General features: G+C 36.4%; 1 protein-coding gene across 1 annotated transcript in view; it reads left to right on the top strand.

Annotated features, from left to right (window-relative positions):
• Positions 1 to 16258, top strand: part of ADAM10 (ADAM metallopeptidase domain 10) — a 173211-nt gene that overhangs the window by 126122 nt on the left and 30831 nt on the right. Inside the window, exon 8 of the mRNA XM_069098152.1 lies at positions 5213 to 5396. Coding sequence (XP_068954253.1) covers positions 5213 to 5396 — 184 coding nt within the window. The remainder of the gene's footprint in view (positions 1 to 5212; positions 5397 to 16258) is intronic.

Raw genomic sequence — 16258 nt, 5'->3', positions numbered from 1 at the left:
CAGGATGACACAAAAAAAAAATCCCATGCCATTTTCAAACCTTTTCTCTTAAGATTTTGCTAAAGTTTTACACTATTTTAGCCAGTATTAGAGTAACTGGTTTTATTGTGTGTTTTTTTTTTTGTTTGTTTTTTTTTTGCCTTTTGGAGGGCAGTTGGGGTTAAGTAACTTGCCCAAGGTTACACAGCTAGTTTTTTGTGTGGGTGTTAAGTGTCTGAGGCCAGAACTGAACTTGGGTCCTCCTGACTCTGGGACTGGTGCTTTACTCACTGTGCCACCTAGTTGCCCCTAGAGTAACCATTTTTAATATGTAACTATTAGCAGTATAATTACTTAATTACTGGACAAATTGAGCCAGAGTACTATGATATTTTCATCAAAATATGAAATATTAAAGATAGGCTTGAGTTTTAAAAAACCCTAGAAAACTAACATGATGGAATAATTGTTTCAGCGAAATGACCCTCAAGGTTTTCTAAATCAGAGAAATTTAACATGTATGTAGTTCATGAATTTATTTAAAAAATATTTTTATAGTTGTATTTGACTATAATTACTTTTCTTTGTATGTATTTTTGCGTATTATGCATTTCCTATGTATTTTGCTTTATGAATTTGAAAATATTTACTAGACTAGCAGAGGGATGTGTGACACACGGGTTCAAAAACTCCTGATATTTATTTGCTATATGAAAAGTTAATTTATACTTTTTCATGAACAGTCTAAATTTAAAAAATTGAATAAAACAAGGTACAATTGAGTTTCTTATACCAAGAGTTGAGGAAAGATTATTTTATATTTAGACTACAAAATTAGAAAAAAGCCCTCCACTTTTATATGTAATATGTTCCTGGTTCCTATATTTTGAAGTAGGAGTTATGACTACTTTTGTTAGTTCTAACTGTATATGGGTGGTATTTTTCTTGGTTTGACTATTCATGGAAAAACACCAAATGATCATGTGATAATGTCAAGTGAAACATACACCTTTATTTGAGTAGTGAAAAGACAAGAATTTAAAAATTGGACTGCCCATATAAGATACAGCAAAATCTGGTTTAAATTGAAAATGTTTTGTATTGTGAAGTCCTTGAGTATAAATCAGAAGAGTATATTTTGCTTAATTTTTTTTACGCCTTTATTGCTTTATCACAGAGCTTTGTCATATAGCACCTGCTGTTGATGATGTTTTCTGTATCACAAATATGATGAAATTGTTTCTAAAAACATAATCAGATTATTAAAAATACTCTGCATTCTGGGACAGGTATCCAAAGCAAAGGTAGATGAAAACTGATTTTTGTAGATGAAGTTATGAGGCACCATTGTATAGAAGTGTAGGTAAATCCAGTTTCCACAAATGGCTTTGTATGCTACAGCTAATAGTCTCCTGTTATATATACCCAAGTGTGTGTTCTTTGATGTCATTTATTAATATTAAATGACTATAGCAAATTATGTTTTAACAATTAATGAGTAAACCTAAAGTATACAGGACTGCTCCTATAGTAGAAAGTAAGTCAAAGTAGTTACATTGGGTTCTCTGATTTAGGGAGCATCAAATTGTTGTAGAGATGAATTAAATGAGCAGAGACCAAATGACTATAAGCCCTATACGGTTACCAATCAGTGTTCTCTACTGATTATGGCTTAATATATGTTTATTGAATGATGACTGAGTGAATGAGTGTTAAGAGTGAAGGACATGGTCTAGTGACTGCTATTTTAAAAGCTCTGAGGATTTTATTCATACATTGATCCATGTGGTCAGTGAGTTATTAACCTCTCCCTTTATCAAAATACTACCTCGGAGTAAGGCTCATCATTCCTCTTTATCCCCATTAAACAATCCTTAGAGTGATCATTTTAGTTTTTTATGACTTTTTTTTTAAGGTTAATAAGGGTATTGAATTTAGACAGATTATATGATCATGATACTTGAAAGACTTTAAGTTCTCATCTGTGAGAACTTTTCCTCAATTTGTGCAAATCACACCTCATCTATGCCATCTCATAACATACATTTCCTATGTTTTTTTCCATAAAGAATCTAACATGGGAGATCTTTTTCTAGGTCTTTTATTATTTTGTGGATATTAAGATAAAACTTGGACTAAAGATGTTATCTCTTTACCAGTCTACTTTCTTTTCCAGTTTTGTCTTGAATAATGTATTTTATCCTTCAGTGCAAGTTGCGTTTGGTAATATACCTCGTCCTATTTATACCCACCATGAATGAGTCTTTCTATTGTCCTTTGGTCACTCAGAAATCATTTGTTCCATGAGGAAATATTCCTTCACATTTCCTGCTCAGCTTTGGTCTTTTCATCAGAAACATTTGAAAGTCCTTTATTCCATTAAATGTCCATTTTGTTTTCCCTGAAGGATTTGTACCAAGCTTTTGCAGGGTAAATTATTCTTGGTTGTCAACCTGTTATCTTTTGCCTTTTTGAATATTGTATTCTAAGCTCTTCATAGCTTGCAAGGGCTTTACTGTGAATTTCTTGACTATACTGTGCAACTGTGGAACCCTCTGCTTTTGCTGCCTCTGGATATAGAAGCTTCTGTATTTCTATCTCCTTTGTAATTGGCCGCTAGCCTGCACTGACTCTGACTTTTCTGGCAGCTCTTTTGTTGTTGTGGTCTCTGGTTGACTTTTTGTGCAACTCTGGGGTAGAAAAAGTTACTTAGTATAGTTTCTCATTGGATTTCTTGATGGTTATTTGGCCAGGTATAATTTTTAACTTTTACCTGGAATGGGTGTAGTGGAGCTGATCTGCCTTCTGACTGTCATTTTTAACATAGGTTAAACTTTTCTAAATAATGGTGATGATCATCATTTAAAAATTTTGTCCACTTCTGATTTTTAAGTCACAACATAGTTACAAAGGTTTGGTTGAATTTATTTGAAGTGCATTTATCATTGCCCAATATTTATCTTTCTCTCATCTTTATCCTTCTCATTTGTTATTTATCATGAGCTTTATTGTAATTAGTTGATGATCCAGTAGCACATAGCTACTTTCAGATATAATTCCCATGTCAGTAACCAGATTATATCTTTACAAAAATATTTAGATTAGCATGGGATTTGCCCACATAGGATTATTTTTCATATGTTCCATGATTTGCTAGACAAGTAGTGCTTTAGAAAAACCTTTCTAGCTTATCTAGAGAGTCAGAAATACCTTTGGAATTCATGTAACAATCAAAAGTAGAACCCAGTAAAAGTGGTAAGAGTTAGAGGCAAATTCAAGACATGGTAGAAGGTAGGAGGAATCAGAAGACACTTTTTCTTTGGGTATTCAGGGAAGGAAAAATACATCTCATAAGTCAGAGCATTGTTGAACTTACATTCTGACAGTATACTCATGCTCTGAGAATCTACCCTTGATCAAGAATGGAAGTGGATTGAAACTACAAGGAAAATTTTAAATTTCTCAAGGCTTGTCATGTTAATGGCATATAAGATCTTTCCCTCCCATTAATAGGCCTCATTTGGAGCCCATTAAGGGAAACTTCTTTAGGGTAGAGGGTTGCTTGTAGGAAGGCTTTCACACCTTTCGTTAATTTCTAATTAGGTGCTGAGTCAGGTGGGTCATGATGCCCTCTGGCTCTAAAAAGGGTATATATACTCTGAGGTTAGCATTTTGCTTTTGGGGCTCACTTGTTGGAAGATTGTTCCCTGGGATTTGACCAGATGAAACTCTAGGTAACTGTTAAGGAGACCCCCAGCTTTGAAAAACCCAGATATTTGTGCTTCTCTCCCTGGTAGCTATGTATGTATTGCCTTGGTCAGACAGTTGGATCTGTCTGTTGATCTGGGCTAATTTCTCAGACAGAAACTCTGTCTGTTGGTCTTTTTCTGCTTGTATTTTCTCTGTTTTCTTTGTTTGGATTTTCTCTGAAGGGTCAGTATGCTGACTTTCCCCTGAACTAATTGAATATAGTTAAAAAGATTGTTGACCCCTTGAACATGTGACTTTCCTAGTAAAGGAGATCTAGGAACCTGTGTTAGCAGCTGTCCTGGGGATACCAGTATGGTTGCTGCCACAAGGCTTTGGGGAAGAGAACTCTGTTAGAATTAGAAAGTATTTGGGTGGCTATATCAGCACTAAAAATTGAGAAAACTGGCTTCTCAGTTGAGTAAAGCCTTGCTCTGTATTTATTATACTTACCTATATTTTCTTAAAGTGAATATCCTTATACTTGTGAATAAATAGTATCCTAGGTTTTGTTAGTCCAGTAATATTATCCAGAGCATATTTGGTTTAATTTGGGGGAGCTAGATTGCTGAGACAGAAGCTAGAGTTTCTATAAATAAGACTCGGCCCCTCCCCCCATCCCTTCTTGAAGTCAAGGAACTCTTGCATAAACAAATTTGGATAAGTATTTTTTAAATGATTCTGTATGCTTTTACAAAACCAGCGTCAGTCTTAACTTCAAAAGATTCTAAATTTCAGTAGTCTTGATATTCTACAACCAATATCAATGAGTACTTTAGTAGAGAGGCGTCAAAAACATCGTTTGTGGACTGTATGTAGTCTACAGCACTTCCCTTTGTTGTGCAGCTGGAGCCAGATTAAAATGTAATTGGTAAATAATTAACAAAATAAATAAAAATACAATAAAACAAATAATATTATTTATGTGGTTTTCTAAGTTGACATGTAGCACAAAGGAATCCTTATATGCAAATTCAGTAGCCTCTATTTTTAAATTTGATATCAGTGCTCTAGTAAATATATTTTTTCATGGGTTTCTTTGTCTAAAAAAAAAATCATCACCCGATGACCTGTATTTTGGTTATATCTCACTCCAAAATTAGCTAGATTGACCTTAGATTTAAAGTCGTTCTATGTTTGTCAAATAGGTTGTTCTTACATAGCCTTTAAAACTGGGATCACTTCTGTGTCACCATGAGGCATCAGGGTTTGACTTGAGTGGAAAGATCATAACATCATAGGATCGTGGATTTAGAACTAAAGGAGACCTTAGTGGCCATCTATTCCAACCCTTTCATTTTACAGGTGAGGAAACTGTCTCAGAGGACTTGAGTGATTTGCCTAGTCACACATGGATAAAATTTAAGCGTAACTCCTCTTGACTCCAAATCCATTGATGTTTCTCTACTGTATGATACTGAAGTCAGTTGAGAAACTTAACATGACTTCAGTTTTAATTGCTTATTTAAATTATTTTCATATTTAGATAAACACAACTGCTGATGAGAAAGACTCGACAAATCCTTTCCGTTTTCCTAATATTGGTGTGGAGAAGTTCCTGGAATTGAACTCTGAACAAAATCACGATGACTACTGTTTGGCCTATGTCTTCACAGATCGAGACTTTGATGATGGTGTTCTAGGTCTGGCTTGGGTTGGAGCACCTTCAGGTAGCTTACTTATCAATGTCTTTGATTTTTAAAATTTAATTTGGATATTATGGATAAGGCAATATTCATAAACATGGTGTAAGTTAAATTAGTAAAAAAAAAAAATTGTTTTACAGTAATTTCCAAAATACAGATATTTAGGTGCATTGCTTTCCATTTGCTTAGGAAGACTACATTTCCTGATTCTTGTAGTTGGTAATGCCATACCCATACTCCCAAATCATGTAATATTTATTTTGAATAGAGCTTGTTATTTGTCACGAATGTAGTGTTTTCCTTCTCAGCTCACCTTCACCCTGACAAATAAAATATAGCTCTTTGAGGGATATCTCATTTTTTAAATTTGCGTTTTGCATTTCTCTTTGTAGCAAAATGCCTGGCACATAGTAGGCACTTAGTAAGTACTTGCTAATCAGTCAGTTAATTGAACCTACATTTATTATTATTTAAATGGTTTGATGTTTACTCGAGATACAAAGAAACTGGAAGAGAACTTGAGTAGTATTTAATCTAGTGCCCTCTATATGAATATCTAAACTCTTAAATTTCTTTTTTTCCTTTTTTTTTAGTTAATAAACATTTATTCTCTATATCACTTCATACAGGTCACCAATTTTATTTGAAACTAATCATTTCTTTGCTGCTATAAAAAGTATTTTTATGAACATTTTGGTGCTTTCAAAGTTTGATTTTCTGCTGTGAATATTTGGGCTTTTCTCTTTTTGGAAGTGGAATATGTACCTTGTTAGTATACTCTCTGGATCAAAGAGTATGGACATTTTAGGTACTTTTTAATAGTATAATTCCAAATTACTTTCCAGAATGATTGGATCATTTCATAGATATGCCTACAGTAGGTCTGTCTTTGTCTAGCACATCTGAAAAAGACTATTCATATTTTTTCCCATATCATCTAATTTGTTGGATATGAAGTGATAACTTAGAGTTGTTTTGCATTTCTTATTAATGATTTCTATCAGTCGTTCATAGAGTTAATAGTTTGAGAACTATTTGTTCTTATCCTTTGGTCACTTAAACATTGGTGAATGGCTCTTCGTCTTAGGTAATATGTTAATTTCCTGTCAGTTTTCGTTATCATATCATTATCAGAGGTAACTGATGCAAAGATTCTTCTTCCAATCAGGCATATCCCCCTTTATTTTTACTAATTCTGGTTAAAGATTTCAATAAAATATTACTGAAAATGGATCTTTTCATTAATTGGGGTACTATTTTAAAAGTAAGTTTTCCTATTTGATAGTTTTTAGCATTTACTTTTGGGAAAGAGTTTGGTGGATAACATGAATTTATTTTTTTTTCTTTTTTTTAAATTAAATTTTGTTTATTTTTAATTTCCATCATTCATTTCCACAAGATTTTGAGTTAAAAATTTTCTCCCCATCTTTCCTCTACCCACCACCCTGAACAGTGATCCCACTGTATACCCCCTCCCCCAATCTACTCTCGCCTATATCCTCCCGCATCCCCCTTCCGACTTTCCAGTAGGGCAAGATGGATCTCTATATCCCAGTGCCTGTATATCTTATTTCCCAGTTGCATGTAAAAAGAAATAATAATAATAATATATTTTTTAAACATTTGATTATAAAATTTTGAATTCCAGATTTTTTTCCCATTCTTCCCTTATCACCCACCCTTACTGGGAAGATAAGCAATTCAATATAATTTGTGCTTGTGTAGCTATGCAAAACACTTCCATAGTGGATATATTGTGAAAGACTGACTATATTTCCCTCCATCCTATCCCGCCCCCACTTGTTCTATTCTCTACTTTGACCTTCTCCCATTTCAAAAGTGTGTGCTTCTTGGAGTGGCTAGGTGGCGCAGTGAATAGAGCACTGGCCTTGAACTCAGGAGGACCTGAGTTCAAATCTGGCCTCAGACACTTGACACATTTACTAGCTGTGTGACTTTGGGTGGGTCACTTAACACCAGTTGGCCTCCAAAAAAAAAAAGTGTGTGCTTTTAACTTCCCTTCCCCCCAGCCTGCCCTCCCCTCCATCATCCCCCCTCTCATCTCCTTCCCCCTTACTCTCCTGTAGGGTGAGATACCCTATTTAGTATATGTCATTCCCTTCCTAAGCCAAATTGAGTGAGAGTAAGGTTGACCCATTCCCTTTTGCCTTCCTGTTCTTCCCCTCCATTGTAACAGTTTTCCCTTGCCTCTTCTGTATGAGATAATTTACCCCATTCTGTTTCTCCCCAGGGTCTCCTCTCATTATATTCCTCTCTCACCTCTCAATTTCACCTTTTAAGTATCATCCCTTCCTATTCAATTGATCCTTTGCCCTCTGTCTCTGTATACCTGTACACACATATACACACACATATGTATTCCTACACCCATATACCCTCCTGTATAGACATATATGTATGTATACACACGCGCGCATATATACATATATATTCCCTTCAACTATTCTCATATGGAAAAAAGTTTCATAAGTTACAATTATTGTTTTTCCATTTAGGAATGTGAATAGTTCAACTTCGATAAGTTCCTTATGATTTCTTTTCCCTGTTTACCTTCTCATGCTTCTCTTGCTTCTTGTATCTGAATGTCAAATTTTCTATTCAACTCTGATTTTTTCATCAAGAATGCTTGAAAGTCCTCTATTCCACTGAATGACCATATTTTCCCCTGAAACATGATACTCAGTTTTGCTGGGTAGGTGATTCTTGGTTTTAATCCCAGCTCCTTTGACTTCTGGAATATCATATTCCAAGCCCTTCAATCCCTCAGTGTAGAAGCTGCCAGATCCTGTGTTATCCTGATTGTGTTTCCACAATATTTAAATTGTTTCTTCTAGGCAGCTTGTAATATTTTCTTCTTGATCTGGGAACTCTGGAACCTGGCTATAATATTCCTAGGAGTTTTCTTTTTGTAATCTTTTTCAGGAGGTGATCAGTAGATTCTTTCAACCTCTATTTTGCCCTCTGGTTCTAAAACATCAGGGCAGTTTTCCTTGAAAAAATAGAAGACAATGTGAAATATCTCATTTGAAAAACCACTGACCTGGAAAAATAGTTCCAGGAGAGATAATTTAAAAATTATTGGACTACCTGAAAGCCATGATCAAATAAAGAACCTAGAAATCATCCTTCAAGAAATTTCTCATGTGTTTGGATCTGTTTAATAGTATCTTGATTTCTCATAAAGTCTCTTTAGCTTCCATTTGTTCCAGTCTAAATCTGAAGTAATGGTTCTCTTCAGTGAGCTTTTGAGATTCTTTTTCCATCAGGTAAATTTGGCTTTTTAAGGCATTCTTCTCATTGGCTTTTTGAGCCTCTTTTGCCATTTGAGTTAGATCTATTTTTTAAGGTGTTATTTTCTTCAGTCATATTGTTGACTTTCTTTGCATGATTTTCTTGCATCATTCTCATTTCTCTTCCCAATTTTTCCTCCACTTCTCTTATTTGGTTTTCAAAATCCTTCTTGAGCTGCTCCATGGCCTGTAACCAGTTCATATTTTTCTTAGAAGCTTTTGGTACAGGAGTTCTGACTCATTGTCTTCCTCCTGTTCCATGCTTTGATCCTTTTTGTCCCCCAAAAAGGAATCTAAGGTTTGCTCTGTTTGCTTTGCTTCCTTTGCTTGCTCATGTTGCCACTCAGTTACTTAACTTTTGAGCTTTTTGCCACAGTAGAACTCTGCTTCCAGAGAGGAGAGTCTGTCCCAAATTGCTGGGTTTTCACAGCTGCCGGAGCTATTAGTTGGGTGCCCTCTCTGAAGCCTCCACCCGCTCTGGCACCTGGTCATGCACCCCAGGACCTTTACCCTAGACAGAGATCCAGTTCTAAGCAATTTAAAACAAGAGTGATTGCCCTTCAGAATTGTTGCTTGGTCCCCCTACAATCTGTAGGCCAGGAGCTCTGAAGCAGCCACATACCTGCCACAACTCAGCCTCTTCTCCCTCCGGGGGCAAAGGCCAGACCTCACTCCTGTACTTCCTGTTTCCAAAGTCAACTGACCTTTCACTTTATCTTTGGCATTTTGGGGTTGATAAATCTGGGAACTGCCATAGCTGCTGGTGATCTACTTTCTGGAAGTCTGCTCCAGGGTCAGGGCCGCCCTGAGGCCAAAACCACAGTCTCCCAGGAGGCTGGGCTCTACTCCCAGCACACTGCAACAGACCCTTCCTGTCAGCCTGTCTGGCAGGAGGTTTCTGTCACTTTGTAGGTTTTACAGCTCTAAAGTTTGTTTAGAGTCATTTTTTTTACAGGTGTTTGAGGTGGTTATGGGGGGAGCACAGGGAGTTTTCCTGCTTCTGTGCTTCCATCTTGGTTCTGCCCCCTGATAACATGAATTTGTGATATACCTGGTCACAGTTCTGTGATTTCTTCCAGCACCATTCAGAAATACATAGGTAGGATTAAATGAGATTTGGTGAGGGATGAGGGTGATAGAATAAGGGGTCAAGGTTTTCAGGAGTGGACGACAGTATGTAGCTGAAGTGACTAGCTGTGGGGTTGAGGTTGGATAGGGAGAAAAGTGAACTTATGTCAGTGGTAATGGTCTGAGAAATACTGAGTGGCAGAGGGATTAAAGGTTTCAAAGGCAAAAATAGATTTAGTAGGGCTGAGGTAGAAGGAAGAGATTTAATGAAAGGAAGTTGTCTTTGGATAGAAGAATGCTATAGTTTTTGATTAAGGAAATTGGAACACTTGTGGGCAAAAATCATGCATCTTATCTTTTGTATGGCTTGAGGCATAGTGAAAGGACTAGGTCACGGGTCGTAAGAATACTGTCTTAACAAAAATCCTTCATCAAAAAAAAAAAAAAACCCAGTCAACCCCTAACCTCATTTTTTCTCTCTCTCCCTCTCTCTCCCTTTCTCTCTCCCCCCCCTCCTCTCTCTTCCCCCCGCCCTCTCTTCTCTCCCTCCCCCCCCACACACACCTGGGACGAAAAGTTTCAGTGTTATCTTTTTTTCCTTATCTTCCCCTGAAGGTCATCTTCTCCCAAATGCAGTACTTACTAATATCATCTTAGTTTTTCTGTCACTATATTGCTTCATCTATGCCAAAAAATTTTTATTCGTACTTGGCTTTATCCTTCCTGTATTTACATATTACCTACTATAATTCTTATCATCTTCTTCTCCTTCAGACACTGTATAATTTATACAGCATAGATACTGTTTAAATAATATATACTCTGTACATATATACTGTTATATATATAGTATAGATATACAGTGTATTCATATAGTATAGATACTGTACAGTATACTATATAATTTGGAGTGTGTGGGGTAGGAAGAAATTATTGTGCAGTCATATTCTCTCTATACACTGCAACTGGTTCGTAGTGTGATAAGTTGTAGCACCAACGCAATATTTACAGCACCAATGGTGACTTTGAATATGCCAGCATAGTGCTCAATGGCACAATATAACAGACTCTCCATATAGAAGACAGAAGCAAAATATTTACCAGAAAGCCTGAATCCATCATTTTAATAAAGAAGTTAATATACCATAACAACACAGAGAGCCACACCATCCTTTAGCCTTCCCACAAACAAACATTTACTTACAAGCCTGTTTTCTTGCCTGTTGTCATCTCCTACCTGTGTCTCTTAACTACTCTGACTCCCAGCTTCCTGTGGACTCTGCTCCACCCTTTAGCAGACTCCTCCCACCATAGGCTCTATGTGATTACGTTCAGCCTATTAGGGGGCAGGGAAGATCTTCAAATTGCTTTTCAACTCTGTGCTTACTACTCTGTACTGTTCAGCATTGGTCTTTTACAGCAGAATGGAGAAATCTCACTTCAAGGTCAGTAGAAGTATATCAGGGAATCTGAGAAGTCACTGAAAACTGAAATTTGAAATTGAAAAATTAAGAAATGAAATTCTGAAACTGGACAAGACTTGAGGAATAAGTAGGGCAAGAGCAAGGCAACCAGAAGAGCATTCTGCCATTTGGCTTTAAAAGGGTATGCTAGATCTCTTAAATAAAACTCAGATTTTGTCTGAGCTATAAGAAGTCTGGGTCCATTGATTATCTCAACTTTGTAACTCTTTGAGCACCTCACAAATATTTGTTAAATAAATGTCTTTGCAGTTTTCTTGAGACCTTGTCATATATTAATGGATGATTTCTTTAATTATCAGGGTCTCTAAAATTTTATTCTAGTTTCTGAGATACTAGTAATTCTGTTCAACTTAGTAACTCTCTTTTTCTTTAATTGACACATTAAAAAATGATAATACAGGTTTGATTTATAAGGGTTACAGCTTATTAATTCTCCTTTGTTGATTCTAAGTTATTGGTGTAAATCTCAAGCCATTTATGGGAAGACTTTTTTTGCAAGTTCTCAATCTGTGGATTTTAGAATTGTAGTTTGAATTTGTGTGTTAGGGTTGAGAGGGGGTTTGCATGGGTATTGTGTACTTGGTAACTCATCTAGATAGATATCCTGGAGGAGGAACTTTTTAATCAGTTAAACTTTAAGCAAAATACAGTAGAATTATATGAACAGAAGGCTGCGATCTAAATTAGTTACAGATGCACCATGGGAACAAACAAGTAATGTAACTATTAGCATATCAAAAAGCCGTCTATGGAAACTGAAAGATTTTGAATTATCATTGTTTATTCTTTTTTCCTAACACTAAGTGTTCTTTAATAGTCCTTAATATTCTAAGATAGAGGGCAGCAGGTACCAGTTAGGTTAGATAGGTGAGAAAAGAGAAATTGTTTTATTGATTTGCTGATCATGAGTAGCTATCACTGCCTTGTTGTGGCAGAGGGCCCTAAGTACCTCAATAAGTTGCTGTTCCGTGCAGGGTTACTCAAAACAGAGAGGTCATAGTGGAGAGTTCTGACAAAAGGTAATGATCCACTGGAGAAGGAAACGGCAGACCACTCCAGTATCTTTGCCAAATTAAAATTAGATAAAAGATATGACACTGGAAGATGAAACCCTCAGATTGGAAGGTGTCCAACATGCTAGAGGGGAATAGTGGAATACAATTATAGGTAACTCCGGTATTAATGAAGTGGCTAGACCAAAGCCAAAAGGAAGCTCAGCTGTGGATGTTGTGACAAAAGCATCTAGTGACAAAAGCAAAGTCCAGTGCTGTCAAGATCAGTATTGCATAGGAACAGGGAATATACAATCTCTCAACCAGGGTAATCTAGATGTGGTCAGATAGGAGATGGAAAGATTAAACACCAACGTCTTGGGTGTTAGTAAATTTCAGTGGATGGGAATGGGTAAATTTAATTTAAGTGATTATTACATATACTACTGTGGGCAACAATCCCTCAGGAGAAATGGAGTAGTCCTTGTAATCGGTAAAAGGGAATAGTACTACTGGGGTATAATCTCAAAAATGATAGAATTATATCTTTTTGAATCCAAGGCAAACTGTTCATCATCATAGTAATGCAAGTCTGTGTTCCAACCATTGATGGCAAAAAGTCCCAAGTTGATTAGTTCTGTGAAGACTTACAACTTCCCAGAAGTAACACCAAAAAAATATGTCACATTCATCATTAGGGGATTAGAATGCTAAAGTAGAAAATCAAAAGATAATAGGAAAATTTGGCTTTGGAGTACAAAATGAAGTAGGGCAGAGATTTATAGACTTTCGTCGAGATAACTCACTGGTCATAACAGACACTTTTTTTTTTCAGACAATATAAAAAGTAACTCTATATGTGGACATCACTGGATGGTCAATAGTGTTATCATTACTTATATACTTTGCAGCAAAAGTGGAGAAGCTTTATACAGGCAGTTAAAACAAGACCTGAAGCTGACTGTGGCACAGGTCATCAGATTTTTAATTGCAAAATTCAGATTTAAATTGAAGAAAGTAGGGAAAACCATTGAACTGTATAGATATGCCCTAAATATCATCCCTTATAAATATGAAGTGTAAGTGATGAGTAGATTTAAGGGATTAGATCTTCTAGATAGAGTTCCTGAAGAACTGTGGAACAGTGTTCACAGGACACTTATACAGGAGGGAGCAACAGAAAACATCCCAAAGGAAAAGAACAGTAAGAAAGCAAAATGCCTGTCTGATGAAGCTTTATAAATAGCTGAGGAAAGAAGGAAAGTGAAAGATAAAGGAGAAAGGGAAAGATGTACCCAACTGAAGGCAGAATTCCAGAGAATAGCAGGGAGCAATCAGAGCGTTTTCTTAAATGAGCAGTGCAGAGAAATAGAAGGAAATAGTACAATGAGAAAGACTGGAGATCTTTTTAAGAAAATTACAGATGTCAGAAGAACATCTCATACAAAAATGGGCATGACAAAAGACAAAAATGGTAGGGACTTATTAAGAGGTAGCAAGAATACATGGAATAACCATACAAGAAAGATCTTAAAATCACCAATAGTCACAATGGTGTGGTTACTGATTTAGAGCTAGACAGTCTGGAGAATGAAGTCAAGTATGCCTTAGGAAACATTTCTAATAACAAGGCTAGTGGAGGTGACAGAATTCCAGATAGGTTATCTAAAGTTCTAAAAAGATGATGCTGTCAAAGTGCTACATTCAGTATACCAACGGCTTTGGAAAAATTAATGGTGGCCATTGGATTGGAAAATATCAGTTTATGTCCCGGTCTAAAAGAAAGGAAATGTCGAGGAATGTTCAAGTCAGCGAACAGTTGCACTCATTTCACACACCAACAAGATTATGCTTAAGATTCTGCAAGCTAGGCTTTAACAGTATGTGAACGGAGAATGAACAGAAAAGCAGATTGGATTTTGAAGGAGCAGGAACTAGAGACCAAATTGCTAACATTTAGTCTAAGGTTGGAAAGGGAGTATGACAAGGCTGTATATTGCCACCTTATTTATTTGTGCAGAGTACATTTTGTGACTGTATATTAGAATGTATGCAATACTATGAATCAAAATGCTGAATTAAGGTTGCCAGGAGAAATTCAACAGTCTTAGATATGCAAATGATATCACTCTGATGGCACAAAATAAACAAGAACTAAAAAACCTCTAGATGAATGGAAAGAGGAAGAGTGTAAAAGCTGGCCTGAAGCTTAACATAAAAAACTCTTGGGGCGGCCAGGTGGCTCAGTGAGTAAGAGTACCGGCTCCACTGTCGGGATGACCTGGATCAAATCCGGGCTCAGATACTCAGCACCACACCCAGAAATAGCTGGCCGTGTAACCTTGAGCAAGTTACTTAACCCCAATTGCTTAAAAAAAAAACAAAACAAACTCTTAAGATATTGTCTACCAGTCCCATCACTTCATAGCAAGTAGAGGGAGAAGAAATGGGAGCAGTGTCAGATTTTATATTCTTGGTCTCAAAGAAGAGTACAGGTAATGACTACAGCCATGAAATTAAAAGATGCCCTTTGAAAGGAAAACTATGGCAAATCTGGACAATTTGCTAAAAGGCAGAGACATTACCTTGCTGATGAAGGTCTCTATAGTCAAAGCTATGGTTTATCTAGTAGTAATATATGTCTGTGAGAGTTGGTCTGTGAGGAAAGCTGAGTGCCGCAGAATTGATGCTTTTGAATTCTGGTGTGCTGGAATAGACTTTTGAGAGTCTCTTGGACTCTCAAATCAATCAGTTCTTTTTTTTTTTAATTTAATTTACTTATTTTTAGTTTTCAACATTTACTTTCATAAATTTTAAAATTTTTCTCCCTTTCTCCCTCCTCCCTCTCCTAGATGGCCTGTAATCTGATACAGGCTTTACATATACATTCCTATTAAACATTTTCACATTAGTCATGTTATATAGACGAATTATAATGAATAGGAGAAATCATGAGAAAGAAAAAACAAAGCAAAAAAAAGAAAATATCTTTCTCTGGATGTGGATGGCATGTTCCATCATGAGTCCTTTGGAAATGTTTTAGGTCCTTGTATTGCTGAGAAGGGCTAAATATATCAAAATCAGTCATCACAGACTGTGACTGATTTACTGTGTATAGTTCTCCTGGTTCTGCTCACTTCACTCAGCATCAGTTCATATAAATCTTTCCAGGTTTTTCTGAAATCTGCTTGTTAATCATTTCTCAAATCAATCAATTCTTAAATTAATTTAGACTATTCATTGGAAGGTCAAATATTTATTGAAGCTGAGGCTTAAGTACTTTGACTACATAATGGGAACACAGGCTCATTGGAAAAGACCATGATGTTGAGAAAGATTGAAAGTGAAAATAGAAGGGAACAACAGAGGATGACCTAGATAGTGTTACAGAAGCAAGGAACATGAGGTTGGACAGACTTTGGGAGATGGTAGAGGATAGAAGGGCATGGTGTTCTATGGTCCATGGAATTGTAAAGAATTGGACTTGGCTGAACAACTTCAATTCAATTTCCTTTCTTGCTATTATATATGTAACTCCTTTCTTACCATGTCAGTGCAAAAAGAAGTAATTTTGTGATTGAAAATTTGATGGACAGCATACTTTTGATCTAGGTAGTACTGTAGTTTATCTTGTATTCTTTGAATTCTTTTCTTTTCTTTTCTTTTTTGCTTTTTGGAGGGCAACTGGGGTTAAGTGACTTGCCCAAAGTCACACAGCTAGTAAGTGTGTCAGATGTCTGAGGCCAAATTTGAACTCAGGTCCTCCTGACTCCAGAGCTGGTGCTTTATTCACTATGACACCCAGCTGCCCCTCTTTGAATTTTTTCTGACATTTTCTCTGATGCAGGACTATTTCATTGCAGATTTAGTGCTAAATTTTTTTTGCTTGCCCCTCCCAACCCTCTCCCCCCCACTCCCCCAAATGGTAAAACCATTATGGGAAGGTTGGTGTGTGTGTGTCTCTCTTTCCTGTCTTTGCCGAAATTACTTAGAAATCATTTATTACTAAACTGTCTTTGGTCTGAGGTTAG

This window comes from Petaurus breviceps, unplaced genomic scaffold, assembly GCF_028583685.1.
Source record: "Petaurus breviceps papuanus isolate PSGF00001 unplaced genomic scaffold, PetGlider_PUasm1.0 37, whole genome shotgun sequence".
In the NCBI taxonomy this organism is placed as follows: Eukaryota; Metazoa; Chordata; class Mammalia; order Diprotodontia; family Petauridae; genus Petaurus; species Petaurus breviceps.
Note: the sequence above shows the minus strand (reverse complement) of the source record. Positions and strands in the feature narration are given on the sequence as shown.